This window comes from Tupaia chinensis, unplaced genomic scaffold (assembly GCF_000334495.1).
Source record: "Tupaia chinensis unplaced genomic scaffold, TupChi_1.0 Scaffold000410_1, whole genome shotgun sequence".
Classification (NCBI taxonomy): Eukaryota; Metazoa; Chordata; class Mammalia; order Scandentia; family Tupaiidae; genus Tupaia; species Tupaia belangeri.
The window spans coordinates 4,029,150-4,056,791 of NW_006159915.1; the positions used below are offsets into that span (position 1 = coordinate 4,029,150).

Sequence of the window (27,642 nt, forward strand, 5' to 3'; positions counted from 1 at the left end):
ATGTGGGTGGAAAAGGAATAGAAGACAATTGTAGACACCAGAGACAGTGGGAGAAGAGGGTGGGAAAGGACAGAGGGTCAGAAAGAGGGGCAGAAAATTTTTGATAATAATTTGCATGATTAAGTCACTATGCAGTATATTCTAGATGGGAAATCACATTTTGTATGCTATGATGATGCTTAGGGAAAGCATGTAAGTTAAGTTACAAAAAAAAAGTTTCAGGAAAAAAAAAGTCCATTCAATGACCACAGTTAAGATATATAGCCCCAGCTAGGTGATACTTTACAAGATGCCTAAAGTTAGACTTGTGTTCATGGAAATGTATATATCAGCTGTGTTTGCTATGAAAACATTTAGATTAATTAAGATCTTTAATAATTCAATAAAAAATGGGGGGAAAACAGTATAGAAAGTAAACATAGATACCAGAGACAGTGTGGGAAGATAGTGGGAGATGGCAGAGGGTAAGAGATAAGGAATCAAGGAGGGGGGGGGGAAGCAAAACATACAGGAAACAAGAAATGGAAAATTATTTGTTGACAATAACATGTATGTTGATGTGCTTGATTGAGACGATATACAGTGTACTCTGGATGGAAAATCTCATTTTGTATGCTGTAATGATGTACAGTGAATGAACGTAAATAAATAAATTAAAATAAAATTTTAAAAAAAAGAAATAGGAGAAGTCTTTCAAGAGCACAAGAAAGAAAACAGTGTTGAAAGCAGGATAGCAAGCAGAGGCAAACCCAGAAACCTATGCTGCTGTGAAAATATGAGAAGTCTGGAATTGTAGCTCTTTCACAGGGGAAGAGGAAATGCTGCGAAGAGGTTGCACACTCAGTCAGAGGTGGGCTGGTGGAAGGAAGTCTGCAGCCTGCAATGGGAGCCTATGAGTGCCTTTCTATTCCTGCCAAAGCTCAGAGAAGGTTAGACACAGAGGAAAGAGATCCTCCGGGTATTCATCAACAGAGGCCTGTTTTCACAATGGTCCATGGTTCTATTTTATTCTACCCCTATATATAAGTAAGGAATCTCCAGGCCAGGAAATTGAAATGATGGCAAGTAGCTCTTCTTAAGCTCCCAGTAAAAACAATCTTAAATCCGCTTTGGAAAAAAGTGCTCTCATTCCAGTCTGTTCAAGGATCCAGCAGATTCAGTTCTCTCAAATAGGAGTTTATCATGGAACAATAAATAAACACCATCTTGCATATGTCAGTAGAAAGAAGCCATAAGTATAGTCCCATATAAAGCTTCAGATATTAGGAGATAAAAGATACAAGTGAAAAAAATGAGCAAGATCTCAGCTTTGACACTATCGAAAATGATCAGTTGAATTTGAAAAAGGGCCAGATACTTATGGAAATGAAAAATATAGTTGTTAAAAAATACAGCTCAGCATATGGATTAAAGAGTTGGTTAAAATTGGAAAGAAAATGAATGAGATGTAAATTATACTGAAAGACGTCATTTAGGTACAGTACGTAGGTATAAGGAGATGGGAAAGGTGAAAGAGCCTGACAGACACAGAGGAGGTATTGGGTCATCTGAAAAGTCATGACATTTTTGCATAGAAAAACACATTATGGGGCCAGCAGGTTAGGTATGGTGGTTAAAGGCACTGGGTTTCTACATGGCTAACTGTGGTTCAAGTCCCTGTCTTGCCTTTCTTTCTCTCTTTGTTCAAATTAAAAAACAGCAATAATAACAAATGGAAATAAATAAATAAACACATCTTTTAAAAAGAAAAACATATCATGACTTTTTCAACAAACCCATAAAACAACATTAACCCTTCTACCACACTTCCTGTAGGGGGAAAATGAGCAAAATGTTAGAGGAAATAGTCTGAAAGATAATAGCTGAAACTGTTCTAGAACTGCTAGTGAATGTTAACTTTAGGTGCCAATTTGACTGGATTAAGGGATATTGAGATAGGTGATAAAAACATTACTTCTGGATATATCTGTGAAGGTGTTTCCAGAGGAGATTGGTGTGTAAATCACCAAACTGACTGGGGAATATGCACCCTCAATATGGGAGGGCACCATCCATTCTGCTGGGGGCCCAAATAAAATAAAAAGAAATAGAAATGACCAATTTGCCCCCTCTCTCTCTCCTAGACCGAGGATACCCCTCTTCTCCTGCCCCTGGGCATCAAATGTATAGGCTCTTCAGATTGGACCCCAGAATTTCACTAGCCCTCCTTCCTCCACTGAGTTTTCACACCTTCAGCCTCAGACTGTTCCACCATTGGGTTCTCTAGTTCTGAGGCTTTTGACCCTGGCCTGGTATCCCTAGTTCTCTGCCTGCAGACAGCCCATCATGGGCTCTCTCAGCCTTCATAATTGCATGAGCCAATTCCCTTATAAATTCTCTAATATATTTCTGTCTATCACTATCACTGATTGCTTCTGTCTCTCTAGAGAATCCTGACTAATATACTGGTCAAAATGTGAATCATTAAATTCAGGGAACTCACTGAATCCCAACCTGGATGAATACAAACTCAACATATAGGCATATCGTAATGAACTGAAGAACTGTAAAAAGCCAAAAGGAGATTTCAAAACCACCAGGTAGAAAAGACAGATAACCCATTAGAAGTCATGGTTAGACTAGAGCCAGCAGGTGGTGTGGTGGTTATAGTTGCTGGACTCCTACATGGTTGACCACAATTCAGGTCCTGGACCTGGCAGCTTGATTTCTCACTTTCCCTCTCTCTCTTTTCTGATGAAATTAAAATAATAACAAATAAACTTAAATAAAATATTTTAAAAAAAGAGAAGTCAGGGACCAGCAGTTGGTGTAATGGCTATGTTGCTGGACTCCCATAGAGTTGACCGCGGTTTGAGTCCCGGACCCGGTGGCTTAAGCTCATGCCAGGTGTGTGTGCGTGCATGCCAAGATCCTGAGAGGAGAATGGAAGAAAAGGGATTGCAGTGTGGCCATCCCCCCCCTGGGGGGTGATTTCTTGCTTTCTGTCTCTCTGTCTTTTTGGCGAGTGCACATGCCCTACAGCAAAAACCTACCCCACTTCCCCCCCCAAAAAAGAGCAAAGTCATGATTAGACCAAGGGCAGACTTCTCATCAGCAAATACAGAAATTAGAGTTTAGTGAATGATGTCTTCTAAATTTTATTGAGTGAAACTACATTTTGATAATGAACGAAATAATAATACTTGAGATAAACAAAAATGGAATGTATTTACTGCTAACAAAGCATCACTAAAATAACTTTTAGTGCATGTACTTCAGGATAAGATTCTCGGAGGAAAAAAAGAAAACTTAAGTAACTGCTGGCCTTTTAAAAATGATTTTTTTTAGATTTATTTAATTCAGTTTTTTATTTGTTTCTTTTTAATTGCCAGAGTGTTCATGTGATCATCAGAGAGAGAGAGGGAAAAAACGATAACACCCTCCAGTGGTGCATTGACGATGCCTTTTCTTCCATCTCTTCTTGTCAGGATTTTGGGCACATTGCACCCACACTCCTGGCATGTACCTTAAGCTACTAAGACCAAAATTTAAACCTAGATTAACCATGTGGGAGCTGGCTCCTTTAAGCTTTAACTGTGGGGCCACCCTCCCCTTTCTTTCTTAAAGTTGTCTTCTAAGAGACCAAGATGTGGGGGCAGGTGGGGGGTAAAAGAAGCAGACACCCCCAACAGAGTCTTTATACCTCAATCATTCTCCCAGCTTCAGTCATCCAAGGTCATGGGCATGCCCATATGTACTCATGTACGGGGAGACCTTAGGACTAGAACCCAGGGTAGACCTTCACTGGGTTTTCAACGTCATGGAGGATTGCATTACTATCGTGCCATTGTAGCTGTCCTAAGAGCTGCTGTTCTTGTTTGTGAAGGTATAACTTGTAAAAATAAAAGAGAAGTGATACTATTTTCATTTATGTAATAGGAAATTGAAAGGTAAGATTGGAGTTGGGGGGATGTTGGTCAAAGCATGCACAATTTCATTTGGATAGATGTAAGTTCACAAGATCTATTGTACAATATGGTGACTACAGCTGATAACAGTATATTGTATTTTGTGAGTTGCTGAGACAGATTTTGTTGTTGTTTGCCATAGGACATGTGTGCCTGCCAGAGAGAGAGAGACAGAGACAGGGAAAGTGAGAAATCACCCCCTCCCCAGGAAGGATGGCCACACAGCAGTCTCTTCTCTTTCATTCTCCCACAAGGATTTTGGGCACACACAAGCACATGTCTGGCACAATTTTAAGGTCACTGGGTCTGGGACTCATATCGTTGTCAGCCATGTGGGAATTCAGCACCTTAACCACCATACCACTTGCTGGTCCCAACACAGATTTTAAGTGTTCTCACCATACAAAGAAAGTATGTGAGGCACTGAGATGTGTGAAGTAATGCATGTATTAATTAGCTCAGCCAAGCCGGTCCACAATGTATGCATAGTTCAAAACACTATGTTGTACATGATAAATAAGTATATTTTTAAATAATATTTGTCAAATTTTGCAAAAGTTGAAGCTTGTTGGAACATAAAAAGATTTAAGTATGGATATTTAAAGTTAAAATCCAAAGAACTAAATTAAAATCAATGGCTATCGAGAGGAGGATGGGAAAAATGTCAAGCAGAAAAACAAGGTTGAATACTCTTTTGCAATGCCAGTAGTCTAGTCTAATGTCCAAACTTGATCTGTAAAAAGAAGTGTGACTTCACCACAGAATTGAGAGTTACAGAAATAGCACCCAGAACTGGAGAGTTAACACCAGGGATGCCTTTCCTGCCTACAAACTGCTCTCTACCCTTTGAACTTTCATCCTACAAATGTGCTACTTTGTTAATAAGAAACTAAAATTAAGAATGGTTTATGAAGAAAGAAATCATGAGCTGGCTGACATTTGGTACAAAACATGAACTATTCTACAGCGATGGGGTGTAGTTGAGCCTTGGTAAAGATAATAATACAGTGAAATTTTCATATCAGGCAGTGTTTTTAGCTCTCATATTTTATTTGACAAATTCTCTCTCTCTTTTTTTTTTCTTTGAGAGGTTTTTGCTATAGGGTGTGTGTGCTCACCAGAAAGATAGAGAGAGACAGAGATACAGGAAGCTTTTTCATATCAGGCAGTGTTTTTAGCTCTCATTTTTATTTGACAAATTCTCTCTCTTTTTTTTTTCTTTGAGAGGTTTTTGCTATAGTGTGTGCTCACCAGAAAGATAGAGACAGAGATACAGGAAGCTAGAAATCACCCCCGTGGGGGGAATGGCCACACTGCAATCCCTTCTCCCCCATTCTTCTCTTGGAATCTTGGGCACGCACACACACACACTCGGCATTAGTTTAAGCCACTGGGTTTGGGACTCGAACCGTGGTCAACTACATGGGAGTCCAGTGACATAGCCATTAGGCCAACTGCTGGTCCCGACAAATTCTCTTGATTGCATTTTATACTATTGATAACCTTCAGGGTATTTTTTAAATATGAAAGCTCTTTTTAAGAAACTAAGTGGTTATTAAAAAGATAAGGTGTTCTGAGGTGGAAGTTTCTAGAGCTTCACTTTTTGCTTCAAAGGTCTACAATGAAAATCAAGAAGAAACCTGATTTTCATAAGATTCTGATTCCAGAGCAAATTTTGCTGAAATATGTGTAGTGGAAGTATTGGTAATATTATTGTATATACTGATGAGCTGCTCACTTTTAGAGTAGCTGTGAGTTTATTTATTTAAAACCTACTACATTTTTACCATAATTATATGGCAGATTTTGTTTTATTTTCTTTTTTAAAATCGAAGTTCCAAACATCAAAATAACCACAACTCCAGAGTCATGTGGCTCCTCCTGCTTTGGCAATTTGTATGCAGGTGTGTATGTTTTCTCCTTAGGCAAATGAAGAGCTTGAGGCATTAGAAGAAGAAATGTTGCAGATGCAAGAATCAACTCGTCTTTTTGATGTTGCTCCTCCAGAGTACAAACAAATGAAGCAGTGTCGCAAAGAAATAAAACTACTGAAGGGACTCTGGGATGTCATTATTTATGTTAGAGTAAGATCTGATTTTTGAAAGCAAACTTTTTCCCCCTCATTTACTAGTTTTGTTGTGTAAAATGCAGTTGTTCGCGTCTGGTAGGCCGTCGGGAAAGTCATGACATATTTTTCTGTGTTTTCCTATACAAAAATGAGTCATGACTTTCCCAGCAACCCAATATTTCATTCTATTTGGGTTTTGTAATGTCTTGAAATATGTGGACATTAGATCCCTCTAGAAGTAGAGTTTGTATTTCTTGTTTCTTAGCCTGAATATTAGTTATTTTTGTTTCATTTCAAAATGAAACTTCATATAATGAACTGATTACCTCACATCCTTTTGGGGGTTTGTATAAAATATGAGGGATTTTTCTAAAGTTTATTTCTTTCATGATAGAGAAGTAGAGCCATAGGCTCCTCTCACAGGGTCTCCACACTGTCATTCATACCCAGTCTCAGCCAGCCAGAGTCACAAGCACATTTAAAACCTCTCAGGGAGCTCCCAGGATTCAAACCCAGGACCTTTCCCATTGGATACAATTGCACCATGTATAAAATATAAACAAAAATTAATATATAAATTGGGACCAACAGTTAGCATAATGGCTATGTTGCTGGACTCCCACGTAGACGACCGCGGTTTGCATCCTGACCCTGGTGGCTTAAACTCACACCGGGCGCATGTGCGTGTGTACCCAAGATCCCGAGAGGAGAATGGAGGAGAAGAGATTGTGGCGTGGCCATCCCCCCTGGGGGGGGATTTCTCGCTTTCTATCTCTGTCTCTCTCTGTCTGTCTGGCGAGCACATATGCCCTATAGCAAAAACCTCTTTAAAAATATATGTATATATAAATTAATATATTAGAAATACATTTTCATCTCTGCATACAAATTCACATCTACACCTATGCTTGTACTTTTATGTGCATGTATGTCTAATTTGATTTAGACTAAAAATACATTTATCTGTGGTTAATTAAAAACATATAAAAATAAGTTCTAGGAAATTAGGCATATTGTAATATTTATTATATGTTATTTTCTCAAGTTAGTTAAGAGCCCTATAATATAGAAATATAAATATAATATAAATATAATAAAATACAAAATATAGGTAAGAAATGGTTAATGCAAGTTTTGTTTATAATGGGTGAAAACTGTCTCATGAAAGCTTTTACGTTACATGTGGAATTATAAAAATCTGTTATTTAATAGTAGCATACTTATCAATTTATTCAGAGTACACAGGATTAAGTGATAATGATGGTGTGTGCATGGGATTTATCATTGCTACCAGAAATTAATATATCATAACGTTTTAGCCTTAAGCTTGACATGTTCTGACAACTTTTTTGTTTTGGTAATAGGGAAGTTTTGACAAGTGCCATTAATATTTTAAAAATTGACTTTCCCCTGGATGATAGAGTCACTGTGTATCATCAGTTTATATATTTTGCTGCGGAGACTTGCTTTCACCAAATGTTGTTGACACTTTTATCTGCTTGTGCGTTCTCAGAGAAGCATTGATAATTGGACTAAAACCCAGTGGAGACAGATTAATGTGGAACAGATGGATGTAGAACTCAGAAGGTTTGCCAAGGCGAGTTCCATAACTGTCTATTACAACGATTTATCTTTCTCAGCACCACCCCCTTCCCTCTTCTCTAACCTGGGATCTGGTGTGTTGGGCTGCGTGTCCTTATTTACTTCACACAGAATGATATCAGACGGTATTTTTTTCACTCTCAGCCAGTTGCACTTCTAATCAAGCAGCCTTTCTCTGACTGAGTTGATCAGAGCATATTAAGGCTAATGAATTTATGAGAAGAGAGGATAATCAGGAGCTTCCTCTGGCTGCCTAGAACAGAGAGGAAAAGGGCGAGTTTCAGGGCTGAGAGGTCAGGCTTATGAAAACTATTGATTTCTTTCCTTAGCAGCCATCAGCATTTTGTATCTGAAAAGGTACCTTTTGGTTCTGGAATTTGGGACAACTAATAGGAACCTGCAAGCACTTCTGAGTTTATATGAACTATTATGATCTGTGTCCTTATTGATAGCACCCTGGGGGGTTTGACATATACAGAACTGAGTGTATTTGAACTTAGTACTTTCATAGCTAGTCTGCATAGCCATATGTCTTCTGAAGAGAGTAGGTTGTTTTTTTTTTTCTGATTTTTGTTTTGTTTTGTTTTGTTTTGGGGGTGGGGGGGAATAAAGCCAACATGCTTAGCAGTGAAAAGCAGTTAAAAAATGGCAGGGCCGTGGCTATTCTTCCTACCTCAGAATAACCTGCCCTGGCTCAGTCCTGTGCTTAGCTCCTACCAACTTGTCCCAGTCCCAAAGACCCCAACTAACTAATGTCTCTTTATTCTTTTGGGTGTTTGGGGGTCACTGTACCTTGTTCTGGACTCACTCCCTACTGTCTCCTCTACCATTTGGCCCTCTCACTTCAGAGCGACAACATCCACTCTCAGCTGAAGGTTTTTGGCTTGTTTTTATTAAATGATTGGCATTGTGACTCACTTTGTGCTAAGATCCAGTTGTTTTATTATGAATTTTCCCCACCCGCAATTGCCGATGGGGAGTGGGCCAAGAGTACAACCACATCAAGTGCCCTGTTTGACATCTTAAAATCATGAAATAATCAAGTTCCGAGGGACAGATACTCAAAGGTAACTGACATTTGAAGGATGCCATTTAAGCAAGTCAGGCACTCAGAGCAGGGTCTTAGACTCCCAGATGATAATCCGGCTCCTGCCTACTTATGTTTTCTGAGGAAACACTTTGTTGAACGTGTCCTGTGAACTCTATTACTTCCCTATATTTAATGTCTCCTGTTTTCCTCATGAAGTGTCCAGTTAGCTCTTGTGAATAAGAAATCAATTAGCTTGTACATAATGGAATAATATATTAATGAATGGATTCTTTCCATTTCTCTGTTTTTAGCCTAGAGGTTTTAATGCCTTCATTCTTTTTCAGTCTATATATATTTATTCTTCCAAAGAAGGCAAATTATTTAAGGTATTATTATATCTTGAGAACTGTTGTTTCTTCCCCTCCCCTCTTCTTTTCTTTAGGAAATTTGGTCACTAGACAAGGAAGTTCGTGTTTGGGATGCTTACTCAGGCCTGGAAGGTACAGTGAAGGACATGGCAACCTCTCTGAGAGCTGTCACAGAATTACAAAGCCCTGCCCTCAGGGACAGGCATTGGCACCAGCTGATGAAGGCCATTGGGGTCAGTATCCTAGGTCTCATTCATTGAATATCTTTGTGACCCAGAAATGTCATTTCTTGGTTTTTATTATCAGGAATAGAATGGTATTTGTAAAAAGATCTCTGGTCAGGGGCCAGGAGATGGCATAGTGATTACATTGCTGGACTCTCACATGGTCGATCGCAGTTTGAGTCCTGGACCCAGTGGCTTAAAACTCACAACTCACACCAGGCATGCATGTGTGTGCCCAAGATCCTAGGAGGAGAATGAAGGAGATGGGATTGTGATGTGGCCATCCCCCCAGGGAAGAGATTTCTCACTGTCTCTGTATCTTTCTCTCTCTTTCTCTGGCAAGCACAAACGCTCTATGGCCAAAAAAAAAACCAAAAAACAAAAAACAAAACCCTAGGGAAAAAAAAGGAATCTAGTCACATACAGGAGATAAAGCTCTTTGAGACAGGCCTAGTAGATTAAATACTCAAAGATCCTAGTTCTCACCTCCCTTTTATCTTTCACTGGTTGTGTGACCTTAAGCAAATCACTTAACCCACTCTAGTTTGAGTTTCATTTTTACATTAATATCATGAGAGGAATACTGTCTGCTCCTATGCATTAGAGAAATCTTGTAAGGAGCAAGTGCTATAATACGGAATCATTTTATAGAATACCAGTTAGCTTGCAAAGAATCTTATTGTACAGAGGATCAGAAAGTATAGAAGTGAATTTGCGGGGGAGAAGAAATTCTGAAATTGTGATTTTATTTTCCCCCTTTACAATTCATTTAGTAATGGTGTCTTTTTGATGGTTTTGGTTTTATTACAAGATATACAGTAGTTTCTCACATGTCTGTGCCACTGGAAGTTCTCTTTTCTTTCTTTCTATATTTACTGACAAGCAAATATATCAATCTTACACTTTACTTTTCAGGGAAGGCAACCTTTGTAAGCTGAAAGGAAGCCTGGAGTGCATTTCCTCCTTAGGCAAATGAAGAACTTGAAGGACTGTGAAGAAAGGCTCTCATGGTGTGAAGGGAGATTGGCAGAGTGGGGGAATAGAAACATGGGGAACCCTAGAGAGAGAGGGACAACTGGGCTTTATGGTTCCACCCCTGACAGTAATGCTAGGGTCTTGGGCAAGTTACCTACTCTTCATACCTAGGTTGGCCCTTCTGTGAAATAAAAATAATGCTTTCTATGCATTGGTAAGCAAATGGGAGATACAGATACACACATTTTTCATGAACTTAAAAAAGTTCACAAGAAATGTGCATTGTGGGAACCAGCAGTTAGCGTAATGGCTATGTCGCTGGACTCCCACGTAGTCGACCGCGGTTCGTGTCCCGGACCCGGTGGCTTAAAACTCATGCCGGGCGCGTGTGCGTGCGTGCCCAAGATCCCGAGAGGAGAATGGAGGAGAAGGGATTGCGGCGTGACCATCCCCCCTGGGGGGTGATTTCTCGCTTTCTGTCTCTATGTCTCTCTCTCTGTCTGTCTGGCGAGCGCACGCGCCCTATACCAAAAAAAAAAAAAAAAACCTCTCCAAAAAAAAGAAATGTGCATTGTGAAAAATACATGCATAGATTTCCAAATTGTTTTGCACCAAAGCACGTCATAACTTTAATTCGATTTTCCACAACCTTTTGGAGTGCTCTCATCTGTATGATGTAGCATGTAGTAAGTGCTCAGTAAGTGACCCCTAAAGCTATTATTATTATTAAATTTTCCATAGCTTTTAGGCGTTGACTATTTAACTTTGTAATAAATGGATTAAGTTATTCATTCAGGAAATTTTTATTGACTCTCTTACTATCTAGTAGACTGTGAACTCTGTTTCTTACCTCATCCTCATATTTCTAGCAATAAAATTTCATCTTAACCAATCTCTGCTTACCTAGCTTGCCTTTCTGCAATCTAGAAAGAGGTACCTTCTCTGACATCTTAGAAAAGGCACCTTTCTCCAGGCTGTCCCAGGGCAATAGAGCAGAGACTGAATTTGATTTCCACTTGTCCCCTCAGCTTGGGTACATGTTCATTGCAGAAATTGCACGACTGATCAGAGTAGCACCATTCCTGCTCATTCTTCCCCTCATACAGGCCTGGCTCCTACGTCCTATCGGTTGAAGAGAGAGGTCAAAAGTGATGCAGAGGGAACCAGCAGTTAGCGTAATGGCTATGTCGCTGGATTCCCACGTAGTCGACCGTGATTCACGTCCCGGACCCGGTGGCTTAAAATTCACACCGGGTGTGTGTGCGTGCGTGCCCAAGATCCCAAGAGGAGAATGGAGGAGAAGGGATTGTGGTGTGACCATCCCCCCTGGGGGGTGATTTCTCTCTTTCTGTCTCTCTGTCTCTCTCTGTCTGTCTGGCGAGCGCACGTGCCCTATAGCAAAAATCTCTCCAAAAAAAGAAAAAGAAAAAAAGTGATGCCGAGACCAGCTGACCAACTCATACATTTGCCCAGGACATTCCAGAGTCAGGGTTTTGCACTGATAAATCCATGATCCAGGAAACCATTTTGTCCTGGGCAACCTTGGATGTTTTGTCCTCCTGTGGAAGAGGGTATGACAGGGAGAACTGAGAGGGCTACAGCTTCCCAGAGGCAGAGACTGCATTTTTTTTTTTTTTAAAGAGAGACTTTTGCCATAGGGCATGTGTGCTTGCTGGAGAGATAGAAACAGAGAGACAGCGAGAGATCACACCCCATGGGGTTTGGCCACACTATACTCCCTTCTCCTCCCAGCATGAATTTATGACCAGGTCCGAGACCTGAACCGTGGTCAACCATGTGGGAGTCCAGCGACCTAACCATTATACCATCTGCTGGTCCTGAGACTGGATAGTCTTAGCAGGCACAGAAAAGGAAATATTGTAGCTTTTTTGCTTTTCCTCATTTCTAAGGGATACGAGCAAGTTTGGAAGCGACCGAAGAGCTGAGAACTTTTTTTTTTTTTTTTGGAGAGGTTTTTGCTATAGGGCGCGTGCGCTCACCAGACAGAGACAGAGACAGAAAGCGAGAAATCACCCCCCAGGGGGGATGGCCACGCCACAATCCCTTCTCCTCCATTCTCCTCTCAGGATCTTGGGCACGTACGCACACATGCCTGGCGTGAGTTTTAAGCTACCGGGTCCAGGACGTGAACCGCAGTCAACTACATGGGAGTCCAGCGACATAGCCATTACGCTAACTGCTGGGCCCAAAGAGCTGAGAACTTTTTGTAAGGACCAAATAGCCAGGAGGAAATGTCAAGAAGATGCTAAGGAAATAAATGTGCACTGTTTTTCACATGGTAACTATGAATAATGACATGAAAAGAATAAAGGTTTTCTGCCAAGAACTCAGATTAAATTAGTGATAAAACTAGGTGAAATCGCAAAAGCCACTGGGAATTACATTCAGTGAATAGGGCACTTAAGGGAGAAAAGACAAATGAGCTACTACTTGATTCCTGGGATTTCAACCAAATTATAATAAATGAACAATGAGATTCTCTTCACACGTGGCTTTTGTGGGCAAAGGCGATAAGAAACGTGCTGACAAGGGAAGGATACCAAACAAAAGAGAGTGGTTTAATGTGAACGTGGGGTAAACCTTGGCCCCTGCTTCTGGGGAACGGTGTGTCAGTTCCTGTGAGTTACAAAGGACTGTCTGACGGTCCACACCTCTGAGAGCCAGCATACTCTCAGCACTGTCTTGAGCACGTGTTAGTTACTACTCACTCCTTTGGCCATTTGGTAAAAGAAACCATTCTCTATGTAGAATATAAATCCACATCTTCTTTCTTCCTAATCAGGTCAAGTTTTCAATAAATGAAGACACCACCTTGGCAGATCTGCTAGCGCTGCAGCTGCACAGAGTGGAAGATGACGTCCGAAGGATCGTGGACAAAGCGATGAAAGAACTGGGGACTGAGAAGGTAGTGCCTTTTCTAGCAGGCTCATGCTGTGCATAGAAGCTGACTCTAGGAGAAGGCCTTGTGCCCTCGGAGAAGGAAGAAGACGGAAGTCGCAGTTCATTCTCTGATGCTAGTTAGATGTGTGACTTGCACAGGGAACAGAGTATTCTAAGCCACAGTGAATTTGAGGAACAGAAGGGTTGATTCAGTTGCTAGTGATGGTCATGGTAGCAGAAAACACATAAAATCCTTTACCTGTGGGAAGCTCCACTGTAAGTTACTTATACTAATTCTTTTCTTAAATTTGTTCAATTTTATTTATTAGTTATTTAATTTGACCAGAGAGAGAGAGAGGCAAAGGGAAAGTGAGAAAACACGTCACCAGGTCCGGGACTCAAACTATGGTCAGTCAAATGAGAGGTTTAGTGGCTGAGAACCACCTGCCAGCCTCCTGTACTAACTCTTTCAATCCTCTGAAGTGGGTAATAATGTTTTCCTTGTTGGACAGATGAGCAGAGTGAGTTCAGAGAGAGAATGATCCAAATTGCCACGGGGAACTTAGATTCATATTGAGGCACTCAGGCTACTACCTGTCTCATGCTGGCTGATTTGTACATGCGATTTCTTTCATCTTTAACCATTTCAGTCACTTTCTACCTTCACTCTGTTTTTGTAAAGGATGTAAATCTTGGGTCCAGTAGAAGTTTGGTACTCGTGTGATGTTTGTTCCTTTGATGTTTTTGAATTCGTTCTCTCTTTTTTTCATTTTCTTTCTTTCTTTCCTTTTTTTTTGGAAGATGTTTTTGCTGTAGGGCGTGTGCATTCGCCAGAAAGACAGAGAGAGAGAGAGAGACAGACAGAAAGTGAAAAATCACCCCCCAGGGAAGATGGCCACGCTACAATCCCTTCTCCTCTATTCTCCTCTTGGGCTCTTGGGCATGCACACACACGCTCCTGACGTGAGTTTAAGCCATCAGGTATAGGACTTGAACTGTGGTCGACTACATGGGAGTCCAGCGACATAACCATTACGCTAACTGCTGGTCCCTATGCTTCATTTTCTCAGCATAAGTTACTCACCATTACGCTAACTGCTGGTCCCTATTCTTCATTTTGGCAGCATAAGTTACACAAAGGAAAAAAAGATGCCAATGACATTTGATCACTCTGCTTTTTTGGAAATTGTATTGTAAATTGAAGAGTACAGCTTTGATATTGATCCTAAGTTAAACTTTTATGTACATAATTTATATTGTTTATTATTAGGTTATTACTGAAATCAATCAGACCTGGGCGACTATGGAGTTTTCTTATGAAGTTCACTATCGAACAGGCATTCCGTTATTGAAGTCTGATGAACAACTCTTTGAAACTCTTGAGCATAACCAAGTAAGAGAGATAATTTTTTTAAAGAATTATTTTTAAAATATTTATTATTGTTTTAAAATTTGTTATAGGTCACATGTGCTTGAGAGAGTGAGAAGGAGAGAAAGAAGAAGAAGAGAGAGAGAAAGTAAGAAAGCAAGCTGTGGGTCTGGGACTCAAAAAACCAGTCAGCCCCATGGGAGTCTAATGCTTTAATGACCATGCCTCTACTGGCCCCAAGATGGATATTTTTATTACATGTTTTTAAATTGTAATTATGATTCTTGGCTTTTTCAAGTTTCAGTACTCAACATTTTTCTCTGAGCATCTACTTGCAATAGGTTCTAGGTGTGGTACCATTTGGGGCCCAAAGATAAGAACAGTTGTTTTCCAGTTGCACTTGAGCAGAAAGACAGATCGAAGAACTCCAAGTCATCTAAGAAAAGACAAAGAGGCTCTCTGAATGAGGCTGAAAGACTTGAGTGAGCCTTAAACATTATGGTGCTTAGGCGGAGTCTTCGAGGATGGGATGGTATTAAGAAAAAATGATAATCAGAAAAGAGCAGTTAGGCTTTGGAGACAATATTAGTAGCACCTTGGAATGCCAGGAAGAACCTGCCATCAGAAGTAATTTTAAGAATTTAGTTTCCTTGACATATAGATTTTCTTTCTATGAGTAATGAAGAATAAGACTGCAGAGACAGACCTGAGCACAGTATATACGGTCATGAATTCTAAGATTATAGGAGTTGGTATCTCTTTGGACATGGGAGATAAGACACACTTCAGAGAAAATAATAATAATAGTGTTATTATTAGATGTACGTCACTTCGGAAAACAAGCTGGGTTAGAGAGATGGCACTTGTTTCTGGTGTGTTTGCTTTGAGGGACATGCATGTGAAAATGGAGTCAGACCGGAAGCCAGCACAGAGGTGCAGTCTGGAGCTGTAGGCTGGAAGGTTATTATTGGCATGTTAGGAACTGATGAGCTAGATAAAGAGATGTAAGAAAGTGAAGTCAGCTGAGAACAGAGCCTTGGAAAAGACTGCATTTGGTGAGCAAGAGAAGACATGACAGAGACAGAGAAAATGGTCAGAGAAGTAGGAGAAATAGATTCTGCAGAATCATAGAAACCAAGCGTGAGTCACCAAACCCAAAGAAGAGTCGCTTGTGTTAAATACCTACAGGTGAAGGAGAATGAAAAGAAGAGGCCATTCCTCTTGTGACTTTCTGAGATGTCAGTATCAGTGGTGAGAAGTGCTAGCTGGGCTGCTTGGCATTAAAGCAAGCCTCGGTGATGTCAGAGCTGCCCAGCTTAGTAGTAACTGAATAAGGAGGAAAATGGAAACTTGAAGGCCTAGCAGGCTGGAGGGAAGTTTTATTTCCCAAGATTAAAAATACCCACACATATTCATACATAACCTTGGAATGATTAACAGGAAAGAATCAGGAGACTAATGAAAGAATACAGTTTAATTCCCATGCACAATATTGTTAGGTCATTTGGAAAGTCATGACATATTTTGCTGTGCAAAAAAATGCATCATGGCTTTTCTGACTACCCAACATTTTCTGCCTTAAAGAGACACAGGGGCTCCTTGTAGAAGACATTAAATGCAGCTGTTTTTATTTATCTTTTTCTTTTGAGAATAATGTTAATATGAATATTTACTGCCATTAAGTCATTCATTCACTTACTGAATGCTGATTTCAGGTATTGCATGCTAGCCCAGCAATCCTGCGGTGAGCAGAAGAGATGTGGTCCCTCTCTCATGGTCCTTGCAGTCTACCAACTTAGCTACTTTTCCCATTTTTGCCTTCCTCTTAGGTTCAGTTGCAGACTCTTCTTCAAAGCAAGTATGTGGAATTTTTCATCGAACAAGTATTAAGCTGGCAAAATAAATTAAACATAGCAGACTCAGTGATCTTTACTTGGATGGAAGTCCAGCGAACTTGGTCTCACCTGGAAAGCATCTTTGTTTGTTCAGAAGATATTCGAATCCAGCTTGGGGAAGATGCTAGGAGATTCGATGGAGTAGATGCTGAATTTAAGGTTTGTAATGTGGATCCAGAATGGTGGTAATACTCATCACATTTATTTTGATAATAACTCCAAATAAAAACTATGTTACTATACTTGTTTTTGATCTTCCTCTAAAAATTTAACAGCAGGAGTAATCAGATGCAGTGTCAGATGTTCTAGAAGTCTCCTTAAACTTACTTCCTCATAGTTTGTTTTGATTTTATTTATTTTCTAAAATTCTTTAAAGGTTTTTTTTTTAATTTTTTAATTTTTTTTTTTTTTTTTTGCTACAGTGCACTTGTGCATGCTGGGGAGAAATAGAGACAGAGAGAGGGAAAGCGAGAAATTACACATCAAGGAGGATGTCAGTGCCACAACTCTCTACTTCATTCTTCATTCTTCTTCTGGGATTTTGGGCATGCACACAAACACACCTGGTGTAATTTTCAAGCCACAGGGTCTAGGACTTGAACTTGGTCAGACGTGTGGAAATCCAAATGCCTTGACCACCACACCACCTGATGGCCCCTTGTTCTACATTTTTAATCACTGAAGTAGATGAAAAACAGAAATTTCTTTTCGTTTTTTTTGAGAGATTTTTACTATGGGGCACATGTGCTTGTTGGAGACACAGAGAGAGACAGGGAGACAGAAAGCAAGAACTCACCCCTTGCGGGGATGACTATGCCACAGCCCCTTCTCCTCCATTCTCCTCTCAGGATTTTGGACATGCATGCACAATGTGCCCAGCCTGAGTTATAAGCCGCTGGGTCCGGGACTCGAACTATGGTTAACTACATGGGAGCCCAGTGACGTAACCATTACAATCCATCTTTTGATTCCCAACTTAGACATTCCTAATACAATTGACTCTGTGTTGTACTTTTATTTAGGAGTTAATGTTCAAGACAGCCAAAATAAAAAATGTTTTAGAAGCAACATGCAGACCTAATCTCTATGAAAAACTTAAAGATTTACAGTACAGGTAAGAAAAAAGCTCTATAAATAGATCAATTTGCTATTATTTTACAAGATTTGTTTTACATACCTAATATTATTTAACATCATCATATTAAGTGCAACCTCCACTTAATTATTTTATTATATTTCTTATAATTCTCTACTTGCATTGTACATATTACATGATACATATTGTGAGTTAATGTAAATAAACCAAAAAATATTTTTTCCTGAAAGGACTACTGTCATAGTAAAATTAGAATCTCTTGTTATCAAGAAAATTGTCATGGTTGATTAATTCTTTCATCAAAATATCCTGCAAATATTGGGACCAGCAGTTAGCGTAATGGCTATGTCACTGGACTCCCACTTAGTTGACTGTGGTACGTGTCCCAGACCCGGTGGCTTAAAACTCACGCCGGGCGCATGTGTGTGCATGCCCAAGATTCCGAGAGGAGAATGGAGGAGAAGGGATTGCGACGTGGCCATCCCCCTGGGGGGTGTGATTTCTCGCTTTCTGTCTCTCTGTCTCTCTCTGTCTGTCTGTAGAGCGCACGCGCCCTATAGCAAAAAAAAAAAAAAAATCCTGCAAATATTGACTGAGCCCCTACTGGATGCCAGGTACTGGGTTTGTACCCAGTTCCTCTTAGTTTTTCACTTTGTAGTTTTGTTTTATTAAAAATTATTCTTGCAAACATGTTAGCACTTTTGAAATTCATGTTCTGAGGGCCATTTGCAAAGTAATTTTCACATATAATTGTCTAACAATGGCCATAAAAATATTCTGGTTTTTGATTAGACATAGACAGATAAGCTACTCATATTAGAGGTTTGTGTGGAATTGTGCTTGCTTTTCATTATCAGGTAGCAAAAAAAAAATCTAAATAAAAATACATGAGGGACTTCAAATAATTTGTGGAAAGATGCATTTAAAATACAAGCTTATTTTGGTGTAAAAAAATAGTTTGTTCATAATAGTTATCTCCCCCCACCCCCTTATTCCTAATAGAGAGCATGTGCACACATGAAAGAAAAAAAGAAAGAACCTCCCACATAGCCTGGTCACACCACAGTCTCCTTTCTTCAGTCCTTCAGGCCTTCAGATCCTGGAACTCACAGGTTCCTGGTATGCACTAAGCTCGCCTGGCAGGGGATTCATAATGCAGTCACCACATGGGGTCTGCTTCTCTTGAGTAATCTCACTATTGCTCCTTGCAACAAGCCCTTCTAATATCATTTTCCATGAACTTATTGAAGACGCTTTGTATATTACTAAGCAAACTATTTTATATTCTGAAGGTGTTTTGGTGATAATGAATTCCTACACAATTTAATTACATTTCTCTTTAGTCAGTGATCTTTGGGACTTCTAGGGCTCTGCTGGGAGTTGCTTTTGCTTTGCTTGGGGGTGATAAAGTAGAAATGGTTCTGGATCTAATGACTCTTCTGGATACCTGAGAGGGTAGAAATCCTTGTGTTTAGTAGACATTCAGTGAGAAAAAAGAAGAGCCTCAGTCAACTCCATCTTATGAATGCATTTTATGATTAGGTTGTGCAGTACCAAACCTGATCTTCTCTACTGCTGTTTAGGAATGTCATTAAGAAGAGATAAGTGGCCTAAACCTAAGTGTGAAGTATGTTTAGCTGCAATTAATGTGTGTGTCTGTCTTCTATTTGGTGTAACTGTACAGATCTTCAAAAAATGTTCTTGGAAAATGTATATTATGAATAAACTACACATGGGTTTAATTTTTTTTTTTGCACCAAAATAAACTCATATTTTGATTTGATTTTTCTCCCCTTTTGAAGTCCCTTCATGTACCAGTCCTAGTACAATGGTGATATCAAGGAGGAGGAGGTAGGCTACCTATTAAACAGTAAGCATATTGCAGTGAATGGACAGATGACAGAGACTGGGTTTTGTTTCATTGAAATCTTAATGTCTGAATAGGCAAGATATGCTTAAAAAGATTTTTCCTTCATCCAGGCTTTCTTTTTGTGAAAAAGCTCTTGCTGAATACCTGGAAACCAAGCGTGTGGCTTTTCCTCGCTTCTATTTCATCTCTTCTGTCGACTTGCTTGATATTCTCTCAAAGGGAGCTCAGCCTAAACAGGTAATATTTTTTTGAAAGTCTTGTATTATACCATGTTAGCAAATGAATGTCATGGTTTCTCTATCATTGTCAAGTACCATCTGTCATGTGCCTGGAACTAGAAAATCTGCAGCTAACATTCTTATGCACCAGTAGAGGGGGTTCAGGGCTGAATTGGAGGAATTAAGAAGAGGAACTGCTTGGGTTCAATAAAAGGGAAGGATATTAAATTGTAAGACTTCCTGAATGATGGCAATGGGAAGAAGCACTGATTCCAAATTCAGAATTCTGAAACAAGGGCTGGAACAGCCATTGCCTTGTTAGCAACTTTCCTATGGGAGAAACTAAGTCATTTGTTGGACTGAAATCCCAACTTTCCTATGGGAGAAACTAAGTCATTTGGACTGAAATCATAACTGATCCTTTCTACTTCTACCTTAACTCCAGACTAACCTTCATAATTATTAAGTTGTGCTAGTTTTTAGTGCTGTCCAAATTGGAATTGTATAATTCCAGGCTTACCCCCTAACCCCTAATTTTTCTGTATCTACACAAAAATAATGCACTACCTGTTGGTTGGTTCCCATGTCAACATTAAAAGTAATAAAAGCAGACACTAGCTTTGTAATCTGAGAGCTAAGATCAGAGATGAACTTTCTGCAAATTCCATTTTGTGAGCATTTGGAAGATGTTATCTTGTGGAGACCCACTCAACAGGTCCCATGCATTTAAGTCCATAGTTGTCACAGTTGAAATAGGTGCTCACTCTTGGAGTTGACTGTGTATCACAGATTACTTTGACATGAAGCTTGTGCTTTATCATTGTGGAGTTTACTCCATCTTTTTTTCCTTGAGGGAAAAAAAATTTTTCTCTAGGCATTGTTATGTCATTTCCATTAGAATATTTATCTCTTCATACTATAGTTTCCTAAACTTTGATGTTCTTTGAACATAGTATTTATCTTAGTTATTTTTGTCTCAACCATCATTTAACCTTCAACCTAAATTTAGTTGGATGGCTATTTTTGTTGTTGATAACAGTAAGTGTAGTCTTGCTCTTAATAGCAGAAGTGTTGGCCACCTTTGGCAACTTTCTCAGGGTCACAGCTCAGTACTGTTTTGTGAATTCATGATAATTCCAAAATGACTTTGCAAATAAAGTCCTTCTAATCAGAGTAACTAGCAACCCACTATATACACTCTATAGTTACTTATGAGAGACACAATTAGATGCTTTTAAAAAAAATCCTAATAGTTATAACCAGTAATCCCCTGGAGACATCCTGATGACATCCTCATGAGCAGCCATTGGATGCGCCCTCTGGGGTGAGTCTATGAGGCACAGAGTATCATACTCACTTTTGGGTACCTGTTCCTGAAGACCTTTTAAATCCAAGTTTTTATAATGCAATATGTAAATATGTAAAACAGAAGGCTGATGAATAAATCTGAAATAAGATAACATTCTTTGTCTTTTAATCATATTCCTTAAAAATAATAAACACTCGTGGTGACTGGTTTATTAAACAATGTTAATTCCATGGAATGACAGAAATGAAACAATTTTATTTTCTGCAGTTAATCCCATATGGGCTCTGCTGAGCCTCTTTAGATTAACAGCAAATCCCTTTATAACATTTTAGGCAGGTATAATTTCCTAGTCACTTCTTATTAAAAAAATAAAAGGCTCAATTAAAAACAATTCAGCAAGGTCTAGCTGGAAATTTCAGTCTCACCTCCATGTTAAGGACAGGTTTTCACATAAGAACCTGGAGTCGGGAGGGAGGCTTTTTTTTTTTTTTTTTTGAGAGAAAGTGGTTTTTGCTATGGGCCTCATGTACTTGCCAGAGAGACAGAGAGAAGTCACCCCTCAGCGGGGATGGCCACACTGTAACCCCTTCTCTATTCACCTCTTGGCATTTTGGGCACACACACACTCACGCACCTGGTGCGAGTTTCCAGCCACTAGGTCTGGGACTCGAACCATAGTTGGCCATGTGTAGTTCAGCACTTTTATCACTTTTACCACGTATGATAAGGTGGACTTAGGGTGCTCTCCATTGTCATTCTTTCCTAACAGTTGTTCCTCTTCTCTCGTCAGCGGTGGCTGTCAATCTTTCAGCCTGAACAGTGAAAACCCCACATTTTGGGTATCTTGTGGGACACAAGTGTAAGTTAAGTCCCCGGGGGGAGGGGGAACCTCCCTAGGAATATATGTGACAGAGCTGCTCCCACCTCAGTCTTGCAGTTACTGCCCTTGACAGTGGAACCAGCCATTAGGTTATACGTCCTTCCTCCTTTACTACCTAGGCAGATGTCCATACAAAGAAGACCAAAAATTCACATCCTATGATACCCACAGTTTCTCTGAGTGATTCTCCAACTCCTCTCACTGCACCTTACAGTGGAGGTTGGAGGAAACATTCCCTCACCTAACTGACCTTAGAGAAATACTGAGGCAGGGCCAGCAGTTGGCGTAATGGCTATGTTGCTGGACGCCCATGTAGTCAAACGTGGTTGGAGTCCCAGATTCAGTGGCTTAAACTAACGCCAGGCACGTGTGCATGTGTACCCAAGATCACGAGAGGACAATGGAGAAGGGATTGTAGCATGGCCATCCCCCTTGGGGGATGATTTCTCACTTTCTGTGTCTCTGTCTCTCTCTGTCTTTATGGTGAGCTCATGTGCCCTATAGCCAAAACCCCTCAATACAAACAAACAAACAAACAAAAAACTGAGGCAAAAGTAAGTAAAACGAAGAGTGTATTTAGGCGAAGGTTGAGGACAGTTGTGTGAGTATCTCTATACTCGAAGGTTTCTTGAATTGTGCACCAGGGTCTTCCAGACTTCAGGATGCTTTCCAAAGGTCAAACTTGTAGATGGGGAGGAGGATTACCCAGTCATTTGTGAAACATTGGCTAAAAACCTATAGCAAGGGGTCTTGTACAGGTTTGGCTGAATTCTGTGTAAAGTGGTGCAAGGTGACTCATGGTGCTCAGAATGTACACTCCAAAACCTTTCAGCTTCTCTGTATCTCAGTTTGGTTTTTCTAATGACCTATTGGCCCATTTTGAACAAAAGGGCTCTCTTTCTCATTTCACAGCCATACCCATAAAGAGCGAGGGTGGAGTTGTGGCACTCCCTTCTAAGCTGATAACCCACAGGTGTGAGGATGTTCCTCTTTTTCCTCCCCTTCTCCCTATTGTACTTTCTGCTGGGGTGTATGGAGGCAGATGAGAGTAGGGTGTTGAAATAGGTCTTACCAAACCCCGGCAGGACTCACTGCTCCTAACCAGCATCTGTTCTCTTCACAATGTGCACATACATAATACCTCTTTGTCCTTAATTGAGGTCCTAGGCTGGTGCTAAAGGAACAGATCACTCATCATATTCTTGTCACCAGCGCTCTTCACCCTCCCTCAGATCATTGGAAATACTTTGTGCCTTAGCTAGCGTGTTGGTTCACAGTCTATGCATCCTGATGCCAACTGTTTCTGCAAACGTTAGTGGTACACTTTTTAAATCAGTAAAAAAAAATTTTTAAGAGGTTTTTGCTATAGGGCGCATGCACTCGCCAGAGAGACAGAAAGCGAGAAATCACCCCTGGGGGGTAGATAGCCACACTGCAATCCTTTCTCCTCCCTTCTCCTCTCAGGATCTTGGACACACATGCACATGTGCCTGGCGTGAGTTTAAGCCACCAGGTCCAGGACTTGAACCGTGGTCAACTACATGGGAGTTCAGAAACAGCCATTGCGCTAACTGCTGGTCCCATTGTTAAAAATTTTCATAGCCCAACTTTAGTATTTGACAACATACTCTCTTCTCTATTATTAGTAAATTATCCTTGCTACCTTTTTCTCAGCATTGCAGTCATAAATTCTAAATTTCTAAATTTCAGGTACAGGGCTCAGTAGTAGTACTAGTACCTGTGCTCCCAAATGAGTAACCATTGAGTCATCGGGAAAGCTGTGACACATTTCTGCATAGAAAAACGCAGAGCAATATGTCATGACTTCTTTGATGCCCTAATAAATAAGACATTGAAAAGATTTTAGGTTATGATGAAACTGGATGTTAAAATTGAAGCAAGAGTGTATCTCCAGAATCACTCACGGCTGTGCTGAATAATGCTGTCAACAGTCCGTTTATACCGTCCTAACAAAAGGAGGTGGGTGTTTCTGCTCACTGGCTGAAAGAATCTGGCCATGGGACTGACTGTAGTGTAAGCGGTGTTCACACTTCTACTAGCCTGCCAGCTTTGGAGTAATTCGATTTTAAAAATATATTATGACATTTTAAGATTCATATTATTCTGAATGAAAATGGGATTTCATTGAGATCATTTTGTTACACTACTTAAGCATGAACAATTTTGGATTCACATAAAATGCTATTGCACTGTTACTAGAGGTCCATTATCAGAAGATGTGTTTAGCAGCCTTTATGGTACAAATAAGCATCCAAAAGTGACTTGTTGGAGCAGACAGCTAAGAGGAGCTGATGGCAATGTGTGTCGTCTAGAGCCACATTCAGCTGCTTTCCCTGAATGAAATGGTTCTGCAGATTTAGCGTGCCTTCTCAGCTCTTGGTCACTGACTATGGAATAGTTGATGCTTTTGGTAGTTAGGCCAGATAGCATGGCCTTGCTACACTCTCTTACCCTCTTTTTAGTATCAGAATCAGTTTCGGACCACCGGAGACAGCTTTTCCCATCCAGGCCTTTTGTGCTAACATTCCTGAATATGCTCCCTGCAGTGTGACTGAGATAACATGGCAACTGTAGCTTGTGGAATAAGAATGCAATTTCCTCATCAAAGGCTCCCTTTGTGGGCAGATAACTCATCTTGACATCTTGTGAAAGACTTGAATTCTTCAGGCCTCCTTTCTTACCCACCCACACTCAAAGTAAGAGTGTTGGTCCAAGTGTGTGTTTCTGCAGTTAATTGTGGAATTCGATTAGACTGAACACATCAGCCAGGGAGGTCTGATATAGCTACAACCATTATTTTGTAAGCAGAACTCTCAATTTAAGATGCTTCAGTTGGGATGTTAGAATTATGAAATTGCCGTGTCTAAGATGCCTGTGGTGATTTTTTAGCTGTTGGTAAACTTGGTTAAGGGTAAATTTTAAAGATTTTATCCCCTTCAAATTAAGCCTGACCTGCCAAGGGCATGGATTATCTAAAAAATTGTGGATATAGTTACTACTTAACTTTGGGGTAAAAATATGGTAGTTGCTATGGAAATAAAACTTAAAGCTGTACTTGCAGAATTTTTTGACATAATGCAGTAGTTATGTGCAATTGCTTTGGAGTCATACATGACTCAATAATTTCTTCCTTTATTAGAAAAGCATCTGTTCATACTTTTCAGCTGAACCAATCAATGACTAAGGGCAGACAAAATGACATCAGTTTACCCTTTTGTGCCCTTCTAGGTGTTCTATACTACCTTAAAGTAGTTGACAACTTTGGATAGTCAAGATGTTTTTAGCCATGAATTCCTATGATATGAAAGTTCTTTTTGTCCTGTAAGAGTTTTGCACATTCTCTGTTTCTTCATCTTATCTGAGACGATCTTCTCCAAAGGGAAGTTTTACTAAGGAAAGACACTTCAAGTTTTTCCAAGTGATCAGCTACACTTGGGTTGCCTTATATGTAGCCATAGGCTACATATAGCCATTAAGCTCGTGAAATCTAGCAACTGAAGAACTGACTTTAACATTTATTAAATTTGGGAGCAGTAGGTGATTAAAGTGCTAGATTCCCACATAGCCAACCATGGTTCGAGTCCCAGACCTGGCAGCTTGAAACTCATGCCAGGTGCATGTATGTATGCACCCAAAATCCTGAGAAGAGAGTGGAGAAGGGATTGTGGTGTGGTCACCCCCCTGTGGGGTTATTTCTCACTTTCCCTCTGTCTCTCTCTAGCGAGGGCACAAACAAAAAAAAAGGGGACTGGCAAGTGATGTAGTTGAGGTACTGGACTCCCACATGATCAACTGTGGTTCTAGTCCTGGACTTGGCATCTTGCTGTCCCACTTTCCCTCTTTCTGTCTCTCTCTGGTCAAATTAAAAAATAATAATAAGTAAATAAAATTACATAAATACTTTTTAAAAATTATTTTATTTAACATTATTTGTTCATTCATTTATTTATTTATTTTAATTTGTTCAGAGAGGGACAGAGTGAGAGAGGAAGAGAAAGAGAAGGAAAGTGAGAAAGCAAGCTGCCAGGTCTGAGACTCAAACCATGGTTGGCCATATGGGAGTCCAGCGCCCCCAACCACCAAGCCAACTGCTGGCCCCCATCAATATTTTTTTAAACCTTAAAATGTTTAATAAATTTTTGTTGATTTAATTGATTTAATGTTAAAAACTAATTTGTATTCAGTGATTGGAAAACATAAGTGTATTTGAAACAATTTGGGTGTGTGACTATACCTTTGACCCTGTTTTATGAAATCTAAATACAGATTAAATATTGCCAATGAAAAATCCAAATGGAGATACATGCTATAAATAAAAACATGTACCTGGTTCCAGAGACTTAATACAAAGAAAAAAAGTAAAATATTTCAATATCAATAATAATTTTTGTTAATCACATATTAAAATGATAACATATTGAATAGGTTAAACTATATTTAAATTAAATTAAGTTAATTTTACCTGTATTTTGTTTGTTTTAGTGTGGCTGCTAGAAAATTGCAGCTGCGGAAATTGAATCCATAGGGCATTCTCTAAAGTGAAAACATGAGAAATACTTATCTCAAGGATGCCTAATGTTTGCCTTAAGAAATACCCTTCAAGGGCATCGGCACCACATTGCAGAAAAGGAAATCTACCAATTTGTCATTTGAGAAATCCCCTAAACTGTAACAGTGAGACAGATGGCACTCAATTGATACTTCTAATGGACTGTAAATATTGGCATTCAGAAAGGTGCTCGAGAGAAATGGGCTTAATATTAGATGATAAAAAGCACTGCTGGATCTTACAGGGGCAGCTATCTAGACCCTACTTTCCTACAGCACAATGCAGTGGTCCCCCGTTATCCATGGTTTCACTTTCTGCAGTCTCAATTATCTGCTCGCTGAAGGTAAGTGAGTACTGGGCAGTAAGGTGTTTAAGAAAGAGACACCACATTCACATACATTTTATTATAGGATATTGTCATGATTATTTTATTCTATGATTAGTTATTGTTGTCAATCCCTTACTGTGCCTATTTTATAAGTTAACTTTATTGTAGGTATGTACATATAGGAAAAAACAGCGTACATAGAGTTTGGTACTATCTGCAGTTTCAGACATCATTTGGAGCATATTGGAATATCTCCCTCATGGATGAGGGGGTTAATTGCATTTTTATAGAGAACGTCTGTCTGGATAGCTTCATGGTACAAGTGTCTCTGTGTGTGGATTTCAGGAATCAGGATAATGGAAGTCACTAATTAATATCCTTAGTATGCCATAACCTTCACTGGCAAAGGATATTAAATTAAGAGGAAAAAGAAGAGGCCAACAGGTGGCATAGTGGTTATGACTCCCATAAAACCAACCACAGTTCGAGTCCTAGACCCAGTGGCTTAAAACTCACACCAGGTGTGTGTGCATGTGTACCCACAGTCTTGAGAGGAGAAGGGTGGGGAAGGGATTGTGGCATGGCCATCCCCCCTGAGGGGTGATTTCTCACTTTCTGTCTCTCTGTCTAGTCAGCAAGCACACATACCTGTATTTAAAAATAATAATAATAAAATAGAGGAAAAAGGTTTAATCTAAATGATTAGTCAAGGGAATGCATGAATGAATGGATTTTATATGAAATAAAATAAATGAAAAATCTTGACTATTCTAGAAGTAGGAAGCTGATGCAGGCCATTAGGTAAAATATATATTGGGACTAAAGAAGGAATGCTTCACCAGGAAAGCTAAAAAACAGACAGAAATAAGAGAACAAAAAATGACCAAGGAAAAGGCCAACCTAATGGTAGGGACAAGCCCAGACATATCAATAATAATGCTGAATGTTAACTTCTAGGAATTAAAAGGAAAGATCAGACCACAGTAACACTG

The 27,642-nt window shown here is 39.7% G+C and overlaps 1 protein-coding gene across 1 annotated transcript in view; it reads left to right on the forward strand.

Annotated features, from left to right (window-relative positions):
• DNAH11 (dynein axonemal heavy chain 11) overlaps positions 1–27,642 on the forward strand; it is a 207,696-nt gene that overhangs the window by 77,941 nt on the left and 102,113 nt on the right. Inside the window, exons 21-28 of the mRNA XM_006154490.1 lie at positions 5,873–6,031; positions 7,529–7,612; positions 9,090–9,248; positions 13,018–13,140; positions 14,386–14,508; positions 16,314–16,538; positions 17,402–17,493; positions 19,456–19,582. Coding sequence (XP_006154552.1) covers positions 5,873–6,031; positions 7,529–7,612; positions 9,090–9,248; positions 13,018–13,140; positions 14,386–14,508; positions 16,314–16,538; positions 17,402–17,493; positions 19,456–19,582 — 1,092 coding nt within the window. The remainder of the gene's footprint in view (positions 1–5,872; positions 6,032–7,528; positions 7,613–9,089; positions 9,249–13,017; positions 13,141–14,385; positions 14,509–16,313; positions 16,539–17,401; positions 17,494–19,455; positions 19,583–27,642) is intronic.